The sequence below is a fragment of the Trichechus manatus genome, unplaced genomic scaffold (assembly GCF_000243295.1).
Source record: "Trichechus manatus latirostris isolate Lorelei unplaced genomic scaffold, TriManLat1.0 scaffold00073, whole genome shotgun sequence".
Classification (NCBI taxonomy): Eukaryota; Metazoa; Chordata; class Mammalia; order Sirenia; family Trichechidae; genus Trichechus; species Trichechus manatus.
The window spans coordinates 2,124,893-2,140,595 of NW_004444009.1; the positions used below are offsets into that span (position 1 = coordinate 2,124,893).

General features: G+C 39.3%; 1 protein-coding gene across 1 annotated transcript in view; it reads right to left on the bottom strand.

Annotated features, from left to right (window-relative positions):
- Positions 1-10,303, bottom strand: part of SEC22B (SEC22 homolog B, vesicle trafficking protein) — a 19,689-nt gene extending 9,386 nt beyond the window's left edge. The window contains exons 1-2 of the mRNA XM_004380334.3: positions 10,060-10,303; positions 796-905 (exon numbers count right to left, since the gene is read on the bottom strand). Of these exons, the coding sequence (XP_004380391.1) occupies positions 796-905; positions 10,060-10,134 (185 nt within the window). The 5' untranslated portion in view covers positions 10,135-10,303. The remainder of the gene's footprint in view (positions 1-795; positions 906-10,059) is intronic.
- Positions 10,304-15,703: the final 5,400 nt, after the last annotated feature.

Below are 15,703 nucleotides of genomic sequence, written 5' to 3' on the forward strand. Positions count from 1 at the left end.
TTTTTTTTTTTTTTTTTTAATTAAACAAAGCAAGTTCCTATCTCATCTATATTAACATAGTATCTGTATTCCTAAAATATAAAGGATTTAGCTAATCCTTTTTTATTTCCCTCTGATCCTCCAGTACTCTTTTCCTTTTTAATCCTTCCGGCTTCATCACTTTCAAACTTGACCTGTATTTAATGCCAATATTTGCAGATAATTTGAAACCCAAGAGTTCCTTTGATTCTTCTCTGTCGTACGCATTGTCTGTACCCACTGACTGAGATAGTCTTAAATTATCTTTTATAATTTTCTTTTTTCTAAATAATAAGTAACACTTATTGACTATTCCCTATGTGTCAGGCAAGAAGCTAAGTGATGTACATGGATTTCCTGATAGTCCTCACAAAACTCTGATTATTTTCCCTATGTTACAGAGGAAACTGAGGCTTGGAGAAATTACATGAGTTGCTCAGTTACATTGTTAGCAAATGTTAGCAAGGATATTAACCTACAAGTGCTTGGCTCCAAGATGCTTCTATTATTACATGATAAGTACAGCATTCCCTAGACATGTTCATTTAGAAGAGTGAACTACTGTAAGTATGTTGAATAAACAAACTAAGATTTCAGTTTTGTAGAATTAGAGTCACGGGAGTTACTTTATGATGAGACTATATTTTTAAAGTTACATTTACTAAAGAAAAAAATTACTACCATTCTGATCAGATGTTACTTTTAAATTACATTTAATTTACATACATGTAATTAGTTACATTTAAATGATCATAAAGAGATCAAGATTATACTCACTGAAAAGTCATGGCTCCTGCTTCCAAGGTACATCTGGTAGGGGACTGTTCATTCAACTTTCGAAAGAGTTGCTTAGCCTGACTCTGATACTGCTGAAGGTCCCGGCCAGACTGAAAAAAGATACCTTCATTTAAGAATTTTCCACCAAAAGCAAGCCATATCGGTTAGTGAGAAGCACCATGATATTATGAAGACACGACATGAAAAAGGTTCTTCATCTACAGATTAATAGAATTCATTTTAAAATGTTTTAAAAGATTCATTACAAAAAAAAAAAAGTCTACTTCTAGACCAAAAGGAAGACGTAGCCCATAGTTCTTCAAGAAAATTACATTAGTTATTTACCAAGAAGCCAAAGAGTATACCTCAACTACATTTAAGTCACTCTTAGCTTTCAATCCAGGGCTCTTTCCACTACTCAGTCAGTGCCCTCCTCCTAACTCATTTCACTTGCACAGTTACTGGCATACAAGAGCACAGCACGCACTGTACTCAGGGGAAAATCCTGGGAACAACACACAGATGAATCTCATTTTTATGCTTGACAATCAAACAGCATCTTCCACAAACTGTTGCCATACAGCGCATTTACACAAAACTAAGTGTGTGCACTCATAATTGCAAATTGTTTTGAATATTTTAATTTCAATTAAGTAAAAATGAGAAGAGTAAGGAGAAAGACTGCAAAGTCAAATTTCCTTTCCTGCATAAATCTATTTTGGTTCCCAAAGTTTGGTTAGAAAGAGTTTAGATAGCAAGTCTGAACACGGAGAGACACTGTGTCGAATCTATTTGATTCCTGAGTTTCGATCATCAAATAACAGGAATTCAGGTAGCAAGGGATTGATCCAAAATATTATCCGAATCAAATCGGTTCCTGAGTTTGGATAGCAAAAGTCTGGAGAGTGAGGGATATATGCATGCAAAATTAAAGTAGTAACATTCAGATGACAGGATTATAGGCAGTATTTTTCTAAATCATTCTAAGTGATTTTACAATTTAAAGAAAAAATGCTTAATGTAGAGATTGCAGTGTCATTCCAAAAGGAGAAAATCATGTCACTAACCTACTATATTCAAAGGGGAATAGAAGTATGTGAAGAATGGGAAGCAAATATACATTAAATATTCATATATCAATATCATTCCTATGGTTCCACATATTGAAAACAAAAATCTTTTGCCATGTAATAGAAAGGAATTATTTTATTTTGGAATTATTTATTTTGGATTGAAATATAGAAAACAATCTTCCTTTGGCAGGTGTTTAATAATTAAATGTCTAAATAGAAAGTCTATATAGTCGTCCCTTGGTATCCTTGGAGGACTGGTTATAGGACCCTCGTGGATATCAAAATCTGAGGATGCTCAAGTCCCTCATATAAAATGGTACAGTATCTGCATATAACCTATGAACATCCCCTTATATGTATACTTTAAATCATCTCTACATTACTTATACTATCTAATACAATGTAAATGTTATGTAAATAGCTGTTATTATACTGTATTGTTTACCAAATAATGACAAGATGCAAGGCGAACAATACTCAAACCATGAGTGCTGGAGAGAGGCTGAGGATCTGTGAAAAGGTGGAGATTACAGGAGGGGATGGCTACACATCACTTCATTCGCATGGATTCAGCGTAGTACTCGGCATGTGGCAAATTCAAATTTTACTTTTTGGAACTTTCTTTTTTTCCTCGAATATTTTCGATCATGGTCCGTGGAAACCGCGGATGTGGAATCCACAGATACGAAGGTCCGGCTATACTAGGTTCTCTCAGATACTGGGCGTGAGGCCTAACTTTGAAAAAGTACAAAGTGAAATCTAAAATTCTAGATAGTGAAACACTGAACTAACAGTAAAAACAAGAGAACAATTGTAAAAGTGTGTAAGTGGCAGATGAGCAAATGGACAAGTATAGAATAGTAGGATTCTTACTTAAGGAGTCCCTGAGTGGCATAAATGGTTATGAATTCAGCTACTAACCGAAAGGTTGGTGATTCGAACCTACTCAGAGGTGCCTCAGAAAAAGGGCTAGCAATCTGTTTCCAAAATCACAGCCATGAAAACCCCATGGAGCACAGCTCTACTCTGACACACCGGGGGTCGCCATGAGTTGGAAATGACTCAACGGCAACTGTGTTTTTTGTTTGTTTGCTTTTTAAGTTATACTTAAAATGGTGAATTGGAAGTTTCAACATGGTTGGAGGTAAATAAGCATGAAGTGAACCTGTGAAGTTAGACAGAGGCCATTAGAAGTATAAATTTGTAGATTTATCTTGTTCAGCACTGCCCTTCTAGCAGTGATTTGTTATAATGCCATTCACTTGAGAAATATTTTTATATTAACATTTAGGTATGTATGTATGTGTGTGTTTAAATATACACACAATTTTATCAATCAAACACTTTATAATAGCTAATATTATAATATACATTAGTATGAATTTACTAAACAGTACTGTAACATGTTTTTGTAAGCTTCCAGTAAAGAAGAGTGAACACTATTATACACTTTCAACTAATAAGCGCTAGTGCACAGTACCCTCCTTTCCTAAATTTGAATGGCACTTGCCAATTTGTTTGTTTCACCAGTGCCATTATGTGATGTTCTGAAGAGATCTGACGCAAAACAGTAGATAAGAGGGACGCAAACAATGTTGAAAATGCAACTAAAGTGCCAAGAAAGAACATCAACATAGATCAGTGATTTTCAATCTTGGCTGAACACTAGAATCACCTCGGAATTTAAAAAAGCTACTCATGCCTAATCTCTACTCTCAAACCAATTTAATCAGTATCTCTGAAGGCGGGATTCTGACAGTGGTGTTTCTAACTAATCACAGCCACAGATGTTACATGTAAGTTTTTAGACTGCAGGTGAGCACCTTAAAGAGACTGGCTGAAGAAACAGACTGTAAAAACTGGCTGTCAGATAAAGGCTGGTACAAGTTCTTTGACTTTATAAGCACTGTAAACATCCCTGCAACCTGAGAGAAAGAGACTAACAACTGCATCAGCTGGAAGAAACTACAGCTAGCCAAAAGCATGCTATAATTGCAGGAATTTGCAAAGAACAAAGCAGTGATTGCCAATGTATAACACTGGGGACATATTTAAATAGTGATTATGGTATACAAACCAACATTTTACAGTTTGTTTCAGTTAGCATTACCATTCCTAGGAACACAATGCTGGCACAATCTTTCTAGAAGGCAACTTGGCAATATGTATCAGAAACTGTAACATTTTGCATACTTTACCCAAAAAATTGCACATCGTTGTAAGTATACATATACATCATATATGTTAATAATATAATTATAAATGTATATAAAAATAAAAACAAATGTTCACTAATAGAAGACTGGTTAAAAAACATGATACACATCCATATAATAGAATACTATGCAGCCATTAATATATTGTATAATACTTAATGACATGAGAAAATATTTATTATATACTCCAGTGAAAAAAAAATTAAGAGAAATAGTCTTAAAGTACTACTCATGATTTACTAAAACATGCGGGCATTGGTGGTCAGTAGTAGAACTCTCAAATTCTGTGTAGTAGACCTGGGTTTGATTGCTAGGCAATGTACCTCATGCACAGCCACCACCCAGCTGTCAGTGTGGAGGCTTGTGTGTTGTTCTGATGTCGAATAGGCTTCAGCGGAGCTTCAAGACTAAGATGGACTAGGAAGAAAGGCCTGGTAATCTATTTCTAAAAATCAGCCAATGGAAACCCTATGAATCACAGTGGTCCAACGTGCAATGAATCATGGGAATGGTGCAGGACCTGGTAGCATTTCATTCTGTTGTGCACAGGGCTGCCATGAGTTGGGGGTGGACTCAATGACCACTAAAAACAACAAATATATATACACAAAAATATATATGTATAGAAAGTTTAAGGCTATATATATCAGAATAGTTATAATTTGAATAGGAGTACAGGTAATCACCATTAACCTTTTGGTTCTTTTGCTGGTACATATTTACTGAACTTCCTGTAATAAGCATGAATTAATTTTGTAATGAGAAAAATTACTCACTCATCCATTCCTGTATATTGCGTATTTGCACCCAGAGTATTATGTGCAATTCTGGTCTGTGAACTTTAAGAAAGGCAAAATGGAATTAGAAAAGATTCTTCAGAAATAAGCAAATGAAATCAGTGAATTCTCACTTTCTGCCAGGCACTGTTCTAAACACTTTATATAATTTAACTCATTTAATTTTCAAAACTACCCTATGAGGTGATGGGATTATGCCCATTTTATGGATGAGAAGCTAATGTTGCTCAAAATGCTTTACATAAATAAACTTATTCAATCCTCACAACTTCCCTATCAGGTAATTAGAATTATTATGCCCATTTTATATTTGAGATTTTAAACTTCCCAAGGACTTGGGGCTAGGATTTGAACTCAGGTAGTCTGGCTCTGGAGCCCCTACTCCTAAGCACTATGCTATCCCCGCTGCTGTCGAGTTGACTCCGACTCATAGTGACCCTATAGGACAGATTAGAACTGCCCCATAGGGTTTCCAAGGCTGTAATCCTTACAGAGGCAGATTGCCACATCTTTCTTCTGAGGAGCGGCCAGTAGGTTAGAACCATTGACCTTTTGGTTAGCAGGCAAGCACTTAACCACTTCGCCACCAGACATCCTTAGCACTATGCTATACCACCTCTATAACTAAAATTGCTTTAGTGATAGTACACTATGTTCTACGTAATGCCTTACTATTGTAATATTAAATCTAATTCATAGGCAATGCTCAAGAAACCATGTGGCAGCTCTGATCTAGATCTCCCAAGAAAACATAATCAATGCTTTTCAGACAGACCTTTGGTTTACTTTCAAGATTAACGTCACAAAGGGCCCACAGTCAGCCAATCCACCTAAAAATAATTAGATATCCTGATTCTGTTTCCTACTTCACCTACAACAGACTTGATGAACTTTGTGTATGGCGTAATGATATCTGTTAGTAATCCAATAATGAAGGAGATGAAAATGATGGGACAAATTCTGAAACTAATTTGAGGTTATCCAACAGCATATTTAGGATCTGGCTTATACACACATATATATCACAAAAGGAGCAAAGAAGTAATTTGTCACACAGCCACAGTGCTTTTCATTGTTGTCACCTAAGACTGCTGAACAATTAATTGTATCAAACGTCATCTTTTGCCCTTACAAGAATGTGTAGCTAAGTTCTTATCAGTTTTAAATCCCTGTTGAACTCAGCTGGTCAAAGGCCAGCAGCACCAAGAACCAACCCTCTTCCTCTAAAAGGAATTAAGAGTAAGTTGATTAACCAAACCTCAACTACTGGGGAAGACAGGCAGTTTTTAACTGTGCAATGGACAACCTGCTTTCTTGGAGCTCCCTGCTGTTTGCTTGTTTAGATGTAACACCTGCTTCAACTCCAGTCTATCCTTCACAGAGCTGGGGCAAAATGAAAGAGAGGGGAATACAGTTCATTCTGAGGTGAAGCAGAAAGGTAGATGAAGAAAAACTGCAAACATCCTAAAAGAAGAAACACACCAGAAAGGAAGAAATAAATAGGACATACATTAGGGAGTCTAGGTTGGAGAAGAAAAGCTCATCTCTCTCTACACACTCTAGGCCTACATTTTTAGTTCAGTACAGAGGAAACACTGTATAAGATACTCTGTCTATATCATTTTGTAAATTTTACTCCCTACTGTAGTATCTGAACAACTGTTTATCACCAGTAATAAGGTAGCTTGTACAACAACTGCCACCTAGTAAAAAAAAAACCAAACCAAACCCAGTGCTGTCGAGTTGATTCAGACTCATAGCGACCCCAAAGGACAGAGTAGAACTGTCCCATAGGGTTTCTGAGGGGCGGCTGGTGGATTTGAACTGCAGTCCTTTCGTTAGCAGACATAGCTCATAACTACTGTGCCACCAGGGCTCTACCACCTAGTAAGTACCTAAAATATGATATCTATTATCAGTGTGAATAAATGAAGTATACTGAATTATTTGGTCTAGACGATTAAGACAATTAAGTATAAAGCTATTTGAACAAGATTTCCATTTCTTAAAGTTATTTTTGAACTCCTAAGAAGTAAATATGAAACCCTGGTGGCGAAGTGGTTAAGAGCTATGCCTGTAACCAAAATGTAGGCAGCTGGAATCCACCAAGTGCTCCTTGGAAACCCTATGGAGCAGTTCTACCCTGTCCTCTAGGGTCGCTATGAGTTGGAATCAACTCGACAGCAATGGGTTTGGTTATTTTTTTTTAAACAAGTAAATATAATCCCTGGGTGGTGCAAATAGTTAATGTGCTTGGCTGCTAATGGAAAAGCTGGCAGTTCAAGTCCACCCAGAGGCACCTTGAAAGAAAAGCCTGGCAATCTACTTCTGAAAAATCAGCGATTGAAAACCCTATGGAGCACAGTTCTACTCTGACACACATGGAATGGCCATGAGTTAGAGTCCACCGAACAGCAACTGGTATGTATGTATAAGAAGTAAATACATTATTGAAAACTTTTAGAACAAGATAGTACAGTGTAGCATTTAGGAACTAGGGCACTAGTCTAGAGTCAGACACATACTGATTAAAAACCAGGAGTTACTCTGCCCCCAGGTGACATCTGGCAATGTTTGGAAATATTTTTGGTCTTCATAATTGGTGGCAGTGGGGGGTACTACTAGCATTAGGGCATAAAGGCCAGAGATGCTGTTGAACATCCTACCGTGCAAAGGACAGTCCCCCACAGGAAAGAATAATCCATCCCAAAATGTCAATAATTCTGAAGTTAAGAAACCCTGACTAAAAATCCAGTTATGCTATTTATTAGCTGTGTGACTTAAGGCAACTGAACTATCTTCACTAAGTGTCAGAGCTTCTTTTCTGTAAACAGCAATAATAATAGTACCTATACTCGTGAATAAACCCTGGTGGTGTAGTGGTTAAGAGCTACGGCTGCTAACCAAAAGGTCGGCAGTTCAAATTCACCAGGCCCTCCTTGAAAACCCTATGGGGCAGTGCTACTCTGTCCTATAGGGTCTGCTATGAGTCGTAATCAACTCGACGGCATCAGGTTTGGATTTTATTTTCGGATACTCATGAATGAAATAATGCACTTTGCAGGCTTAGCATAGTGCTTAGTATGTGGTATAAACATAATTAAAAAGTTTTAGAACAATGTAGTACAGTGTAGCATTTAGGAACTATGGCTTCTTTAATATAATTAACATACTAATTATAATAGTAAAAATAATCTAGGATTAATATTTCTGAAGATATTAAAACTTTAGGAGAAACTTCATTATTCCAAATTAAAATTCCTAAAACACTATAAAATTACAATTACAAAAACTTTTTTGTATTTCTTTTCCTTGTCAGTTAAGCAAAGCAACCCATCTTGTAGAACAATGTCAAGTTTAGAATTCAATTAAGAAACGTACAATAATAAATCAATTAATTTTTCAGTACAGTACCAAAGCAGAGACTAGAGGCCTACTAATATTAAGCAGACTTTCAAATCCACTTTATTTATATTCTTTGCCCACATTAGAATTCAACGTAATAGTTGGAAAACTGACCAAATTTTTTTTTTTTTTTCTCCCTTGGGAAAACTATTTCTCAAACTACATATCCTTTAAGGAAAATTTCCCCAACCATCTCCCTCCTTCAAATCATGTTCCTAGCTTCATTTAAATAGTTCCATTCCTTCTGCAGAGTGGTCTGAGAAAATTATTTTTTTAAACAAATTAGAGGAGTAAGAGAAAAAACATCTCATGATAGAAAATTCAGAGCATGTTATATTTTTCACATTTTATTTCAATGACTAGACTTTGCTTTGTGCAATGAATAGAAAATATTTTGCTTAATCTAACCTGCAACTTCATATACTGTATCACCACTCTCCTAAAAGTGAAAGTAAACAAATTTCTAAATCATACCTAAAAAGGTATATAACTGAGAGTTCCTTACTACCAGATCTCACTGTCAGCTTAGATCTCATTTCTTTTGGGAAGACTTCCCTGATCTCCCAAAACCAACTTAGATGCCTTTTCCATATTCAACCACAGAACCCTCTTCCTCTTCCATAGCAGTTATAATACATTACAATTGTTTGTTAGTTATCTGGCTGTTCCATTAGACTGCAAGCTCCAGGAAGGTAGAGACTTGTGTTATCCAAATCCCTGTATTAACAGTAGGTCTGGCACATTTAACGTGCTCAGTCAGTATTTTTTGCATAAATACATAAATGAAAGTCCAAGAATGAAAAGTCCAAGAAAAGAAAGGGGCAAAAATTTTTCTAGAACTCCTTTTTTAAGCCACAGGGATTTTTAAAACTACTAAGGCCATATGAAAAAGTAAAATAAAACTGATCACTTAAACAAGTTATATATAAATTCCATTCTCATCCTCCCTCTTTCAGGTACTCCCAACTTTGCTCCAGAAACTTGTCTCATACCAGAAATTTTCCTTGTGATTCTAAGGGACAAAAGAGCTTCTTTTAAAGATATCTCGAGTTTTAAAAAATCAATTCAATAAATGTTTGAGCACCTACTAAGCATAAAGCTGCTGCTGTAAAAGTTATGGGGAACACAATGATTAAGCTCTGTCCTTTGTCCGCTAGGAAACTCAATTAATTGAAAGACGTTTTTCACATTTTATAATAAAATAGTAAAACACAAGTACAAAGCGTTAGAGGAATATAGCACAAAGGGGATAAATTCCAACACAAGGAATTTAGTAAGGGGAGATGAAAATTGGGCATAATCTTGAAAGAACCTAGTGTACTGAACTTCAACAGGTGCCTGTATTTGGCAATATTACCTCACCCACTTTCAAAAGACGTCAGAAGCTAGGTCAAGATCAGGTACTACAGTAAAAGGAGTTGAAAAACTTAGAAAGGAACTGATTTTTCCCAGGATGTGTCAGTCAGTAGCCTTACTAGCAGCAGAAAGTTAGAAGTCCTGAATTTTAACAAACTCCCTAAAGAGTTACAGTACACTGGTTGATCACAATCTGCCGAATCTATCCCTTTCCCACAGGGTTTCTCTAACAGAAACAGATAACACAAAAATCTACCTCCGCCCTCAGGCAAGCTTTCCTCTCACAGGCATTCTCTCCACCGCCAAAAGATAAAGAGCACTTCAGAGGCGCCGGGGGCGCCTGGGAGGAAATTCGGTGGCGAGAGCGAGGCGCGTGGACGGTGGCTAGGGGTTGCTGGGATTTAGTAGCAGGCTCACCTGTTCGTCCTCCTGCATAGAGGCGGCCAGGGGAAGCCCGTCCGCCACTCGGGCGATCATCGTTAGCAACACCATCTTCACAGACTACAGGGAACCAACGTTGGCCCAGACAACCGCAGGCGTCGTCCTCACTTCCTCCGCTGCGTTAACAGTTACAGCTCTACCTCAGTTCCCAAAGATCCAGTTACTTGCGTCTCTACTTCCCGCTGAGGTGGCCGGAAACAGTTCACGAACTTTCCACTACCGGTCCAATGAATTGGCTTCCGACCGAAAATGGCAACAACCGAAATACTAGTTCCGCTGTATCTCCTTCCACCGACATAAACTCCCAAGGCCCCGCCCAGTTTTCTGCATTTCGAGCTTCGAATTGGCCTTGCCCCTTGAGAAGGCGTGACACCGCGACAGAATTTTCTGTTTCCTGATACTGTAAGTTTTGGGAGAGGTCTGAGAAGGAGGGTAGGAGCTAATGGCTATTTAGAAAAAGGGTATATGAAGAGGGTGAAAATCAGATTATATGTTTTCGTATTTAATATATATTTCTAGGCAGAGATTTGTGTGTGTGTGTGTGTGTGTGTATGTTTATGCTGTATCTCTAGACCCTTGAACAGTTTTTGGTAAGCGGTCACTAAATATTTTTTTGTATATGAATAAATGAATAAGTACAGGACCTTAGAGATCGCCTGGATCACTCATCCTTCCAAAAGCGGGATTCTCTGCAACATCGTTTATGATCGGTATCCGCATAGCCTTGCTAGAACTTTCAGTAACCCGGCATTCACTCCCTATTGGAGCCACATCGAGACAATTTCATTTGAGCAGGTGTTCCCATCTCTCTGTGTTGTGCTGTCCCACCTCTAAAATGGGAATAAAAAATACTATCTAACCTCTCAGGGTTTTTGTGAATATTAGATGACAAAATGGAGGTGCAATGGTTTTGTAAACTAAAAAAATTATAGATAAGTTGTTTTTATTATTGCTTATATTAATAACTACTAAGGAGCCCTGGGGAGTCCCGTTGGTGCTGTGGTTAAGAGCTTGGCTTCCAACCAAAAGGTCGGCAGTTGGAATCCACCAGCCGCTCCTTAGAAAGTCTATGGGACAGTTCTACTCTGTCCTATAGGGTTGCTATGAGTTGGAAGTGACTCAATGGCAATGAGTTTTAGAAGGAGCCCTGGTGGTGCAATGAAGTGCTCTGCTTCTAACTGAAAGGTTGTAAATACCTAAACAGGAGAAAAGACGTGGTGAGCTGCTCACTTAAAGATTTCAGCCTAGCAAACCCTATAGGGCAGTTCTACTCTGTCCTTATAGGGTCACTATGAGTTGGAATTTACTTTATGGCACACTACAACAGCAACAATAACTGCTGCTGTTTACTGTGATGGCAGTTAATGCTTGCATTAATAGGGACAATGCTAAGTACCTTATGGATATTAGTCAATTTAACCAAACAACACAATAAGGTTGTTGTGTTAGGTTCCCACTTTGTAGTTGGGGAGAAAGCTTCAGAGAGTAATTTTTCCAAGGTTATACAGCTAGAAGTGATAGGGACAGAATTTGACCCTAGGTTCAACTCTAAAGTCTATGCTTTTAATCCTGATGCTATTCTGTTTTAACTTCAGCCCATAGTTTAAAGAGCTCATGTTTTTGTTAACCTTTTCACTGTCCTACTGCTGTAAGGAAACAATTGGTAGTATCTCACAAGGGGAACACCCAATAGACTTGGTGATTGAATCCAGGTAAAAGATGAAGTACTGGGATGGAAAGATACAAAGAAACTGGTGGTGTTACCGCAGTAATGCAGATTGGAGCTGCCTGCTGCAATAGCAAATTCTGAGACAGGTGAGGTGAGCAGCAAGATGTTTATTATATATCGATATATAGGAGACAGAGGGGAATAGATTCCTCCAAAAAACCCGTCTCCCCCACTGGAAATCGGCTGAAGTCTTTTATAGGGACAGGATTATGGATCTTTTGTGGTAGTTTCCCCTTGAGGTGATGAGTCTTAGATGAGTTAACCTACTGGTATTCTTAGAGGTTATCTGGTGACATCCTGCTTTTTCTTGTCACAAGATGGGTGCTTTGTTTGGTTTTTCATTCTTAGATCATTATCAGTTGTTTTCTACCCTCCAGGGAGGAACATCGGTTAGTCTTAAAAGAGACTGGAACTGGAAGGAAAAATCATGAGACAATGTGGCGGTTAGCAATGGGGAGTAAATAATAGCGAGCCAGGCCTATGCAGCCTCTTCCAGTGGTGCTATTAACAAAGACAGTGAGAAAGTGCAATGGAAGACAATGCTTGTGTAAATGGGAGTTTTAGCAGAATCCCACATTTGGAACAGGCCATAGGTAAAACTTGCCCTAACTTCTTTCCACTCAACAAGGACATGTCTTCTACCACAGTCTCAAATGATAGCCATCCAGTCTCTACTGGAACAATCCCAGTAATGGGGAATTAATACAGACATTTTAATTAAGAATGTGTCTGTGGCTCTAGCTACCTCACATAATCCTCTTTTTAAGTAAAATATGGAGCCATACGCACAATGTATTGATGTTACCCAGTGACTTGTGACCAGTGTGACTTAGAACATTCATTTTAGCTGTGAACCTCAGACGGGTGGTAGGAGAGAGGGGTGTGAGAAAGAAAACAGAAAAGGATGTGTAACAGACACTCTTTGGTGGCAACTGCTCAGTTTACAAGGAATTTTCCTTCCCTGGGAATTGCCTCCCCACTTCCTTTAACAAAGGTGGCTGCTGGCAACCATGCTTATACCATGTGACACTGTTCCCCTGACCACAGCTGATTGGACCAGAGATAAACATCTGATCCAAGCATGGCCAATGACATTGTTCTCTCTCTGCAATTTGGAATTGGAACTGAGAGACTGCTGGACAGTTTCTGAATACTACATGTTTTCTAGGGAAGGGTAGATGACTTTTTTATTGCTACATGGATTAGAGAAGCAGAGAGAAAAGAATATAGCAGGTGTGCACAGAGAAGCAAATCGGAGCAAGAGTCCCAGCTTTTTTTTTCCCCCAGTTTCTAATTCTAGGCTCTTCTCAAGGCCAAAATACATTCCCACCCTTGGGCTGTATGAGACGTGGTTGTTTCTTTATAAGTCCCCACCCCCTTAGCTACTTTGTGTTAGTTTCTATTAGTTACAACTAAAAAAATAAATTTAATAGAGGAATTCAGAGTCGCCTTAGACCAACTTTTTCTTGGAACAACTTTCATACTTGCACCTCTTACTTTTTTTCTTAGCCACACTAAATGATTCTGACACCCTTCTCCAGGGAGAGGACAGCGGTCTTCTTAGGTTATTGAGCAGCCATCAGGAGAAGGCCAGAGTTGTTCTTTTCTGAAACCAAGGATTCCACTGCCCAACCCTCAGACCTCAGAAACTCAGGAATCTGAGTCCCTTTTGCTTCTGACTTGATCAGCATCATCTCCTTCACACCTAGGTGTTGCCTTAGAGCCCTGCCCTTTGTTCCTTTGAGCAATACAGGACAGTGTAATGATACCTAACAACTGCGATTGGTACATGGAAGGCCCTCGATTATTTTACATTGAATGAAAAAGATGAAAAGAGCATCAACAAACATTTATTCAGAACTTTAGAATTTATAAAATCCATATTTATCCCTTGTCTGAAGCCTGACAACAACCTTGTGAGGTGGGTAAAACCTCAGAAACCTGGAGCTTGTAGACTCTGAAGCTTGTATTGGGGGGAGGGGAGGAGGAAACCAAAGCCTTGACTATCATAGCTACAGCTGCCACCGAATTCCTAAAACTTCTCAGACAAATCAAAATCTAAATCAATTTATGTTAAACTGTTAAAAACAGGATGAAACTTTCCACTGAAGCAGTCAGAAAATTGCAGAGGTTTTACAAGTGAGATCAAACAGCGAGAGGCTTGTGTCCATTCATTCACTAAACAATTTTGAGTGCCTGATTATATGGCAGGCATTGAGCTAGGTAACAAAGATGAATAAGTAACAGTCGTAGCAACCTGTAGTCCGCATGTTGGTGTTGGTGTGGGGTGCCGTGGAGTCGATTTCGACTCATAGTGACCCCATGTGACAGAGTAAAACTGCCCCATAGGGTTTACTAGGCTGTAATCTTTATGGGAGCACTTTGCCAGGTCTTCCACCCGTGGAGCTACTAGGTGGGTTCCACCGACCTTTCCATTAGTCCCTATGTACCCCCAGATTAGACACCGTCGCCTAGGAGAGGTCTGCAAGTAAATGGCAGTTCCTATTTGAATTACATGATTATAGAAGTGGAAAAAAATTTTTTTTTTCTCGGAAGGAAGTGACGCTCTCAGCAGACAAAATAGTAAATAGCCACTATATCTGGACTGGAAACCCTGGTGGCATAGTGGTTAAGAGCTAAGGCTGCTAACCAAAAGGTCGGCAGTTGGAATCCACCAGCCTTCTTAGAAACCCTATGAGGCGGTTCTACTCTGTTCTATAGGGTCACTATGAGTCGGAATCGACGGCAAGGGGTTTGGTTTTATATCTGGACTGACACGGAGCCGCAGTGTTAACAGCTCGCCTGCTAAGCGAAAGTTGGGCGGTTTGAACCCACGAGCCCTCAGCTGGAGAAAAATGTGGCAATTCTGCTTCGGTAAAGATTACAGCCTACAAAACTCTACCGGGTAGTTCTACTCTGCCCTATAGGGTTGCTATGAAACTAAATCCACTCCACCGCAGTGGGTTTGATTTTGGGTTTTTTTAAATATCTGGATTTAGGAACCCTGGTGGCGCAGTGGTTAATTAAGCTTTCTGCTGCTAACCGAGAGGTCGGCGGTTCAAATCCACCAGCCCCTGTGCAGGCGAAAGATCTGGCAGATGTGGCAGTCTGCTTGGTAAACATTTACAACCTTGGAACCCTGTAGGCAGTTCTGCTCTGTCCTGTAGGTTCGCTATGAGTCGAAATTGACTCGGCGGCAAGGGGTTTGGTTTTTTTTATGTCTGCACTGATATCCAGTCCAGTATCGTCTTACCGGTTATTACAAAATAGAAATACTTTCTTACTGATCGGTAAATTGCTGCCCTAAGTGTCACCATATCACTATCCCCGACCGCGAACTCTTTAAGATCCTGCCCCCGCAGGTCAGTCAGCTTCCGATCGGATTGGCCAATTTCAATGCCAGTCACTTCCCAAAGCTCCGCCTTCCGGGAATGGCCATTGGCTAGCTCCAGGACTCCGGAACCGCCTCGCCTTCCACCCCGGCGCCAGCCTTGCGGCAGAATCTCTGGGTACGTCTCCGGGATGCAGACCCAGGCGGCCGGCTCTAGTAGGGAGGTCACGCTCTTGTGGGTAGATCAGACTTCGTCTGTAAACCAAAAAAAAGCCAAACTACTACCTTGGAGTCCATTCTGACTCGTATGGGAAGGTTACTGCCACATTTTTCTCCCCCAGAGCGGCTGGTGGGCTCGAACCGCTGATCTTTTGGTTAACTTAGTAGCCGAGGGCTTAAACCACCATGCCACCAGGGCTCCCACCCATCTGTACTGTAGGTAAAATACAGGTTATTTTGAATTATCATCCCTGACTACACCTTCTTACTATGTGAGCGCCATGAAGGCAGGAGTTTGATTTATTCTTGAATACGTTCACAGCGTTTACCTGTATCATCCA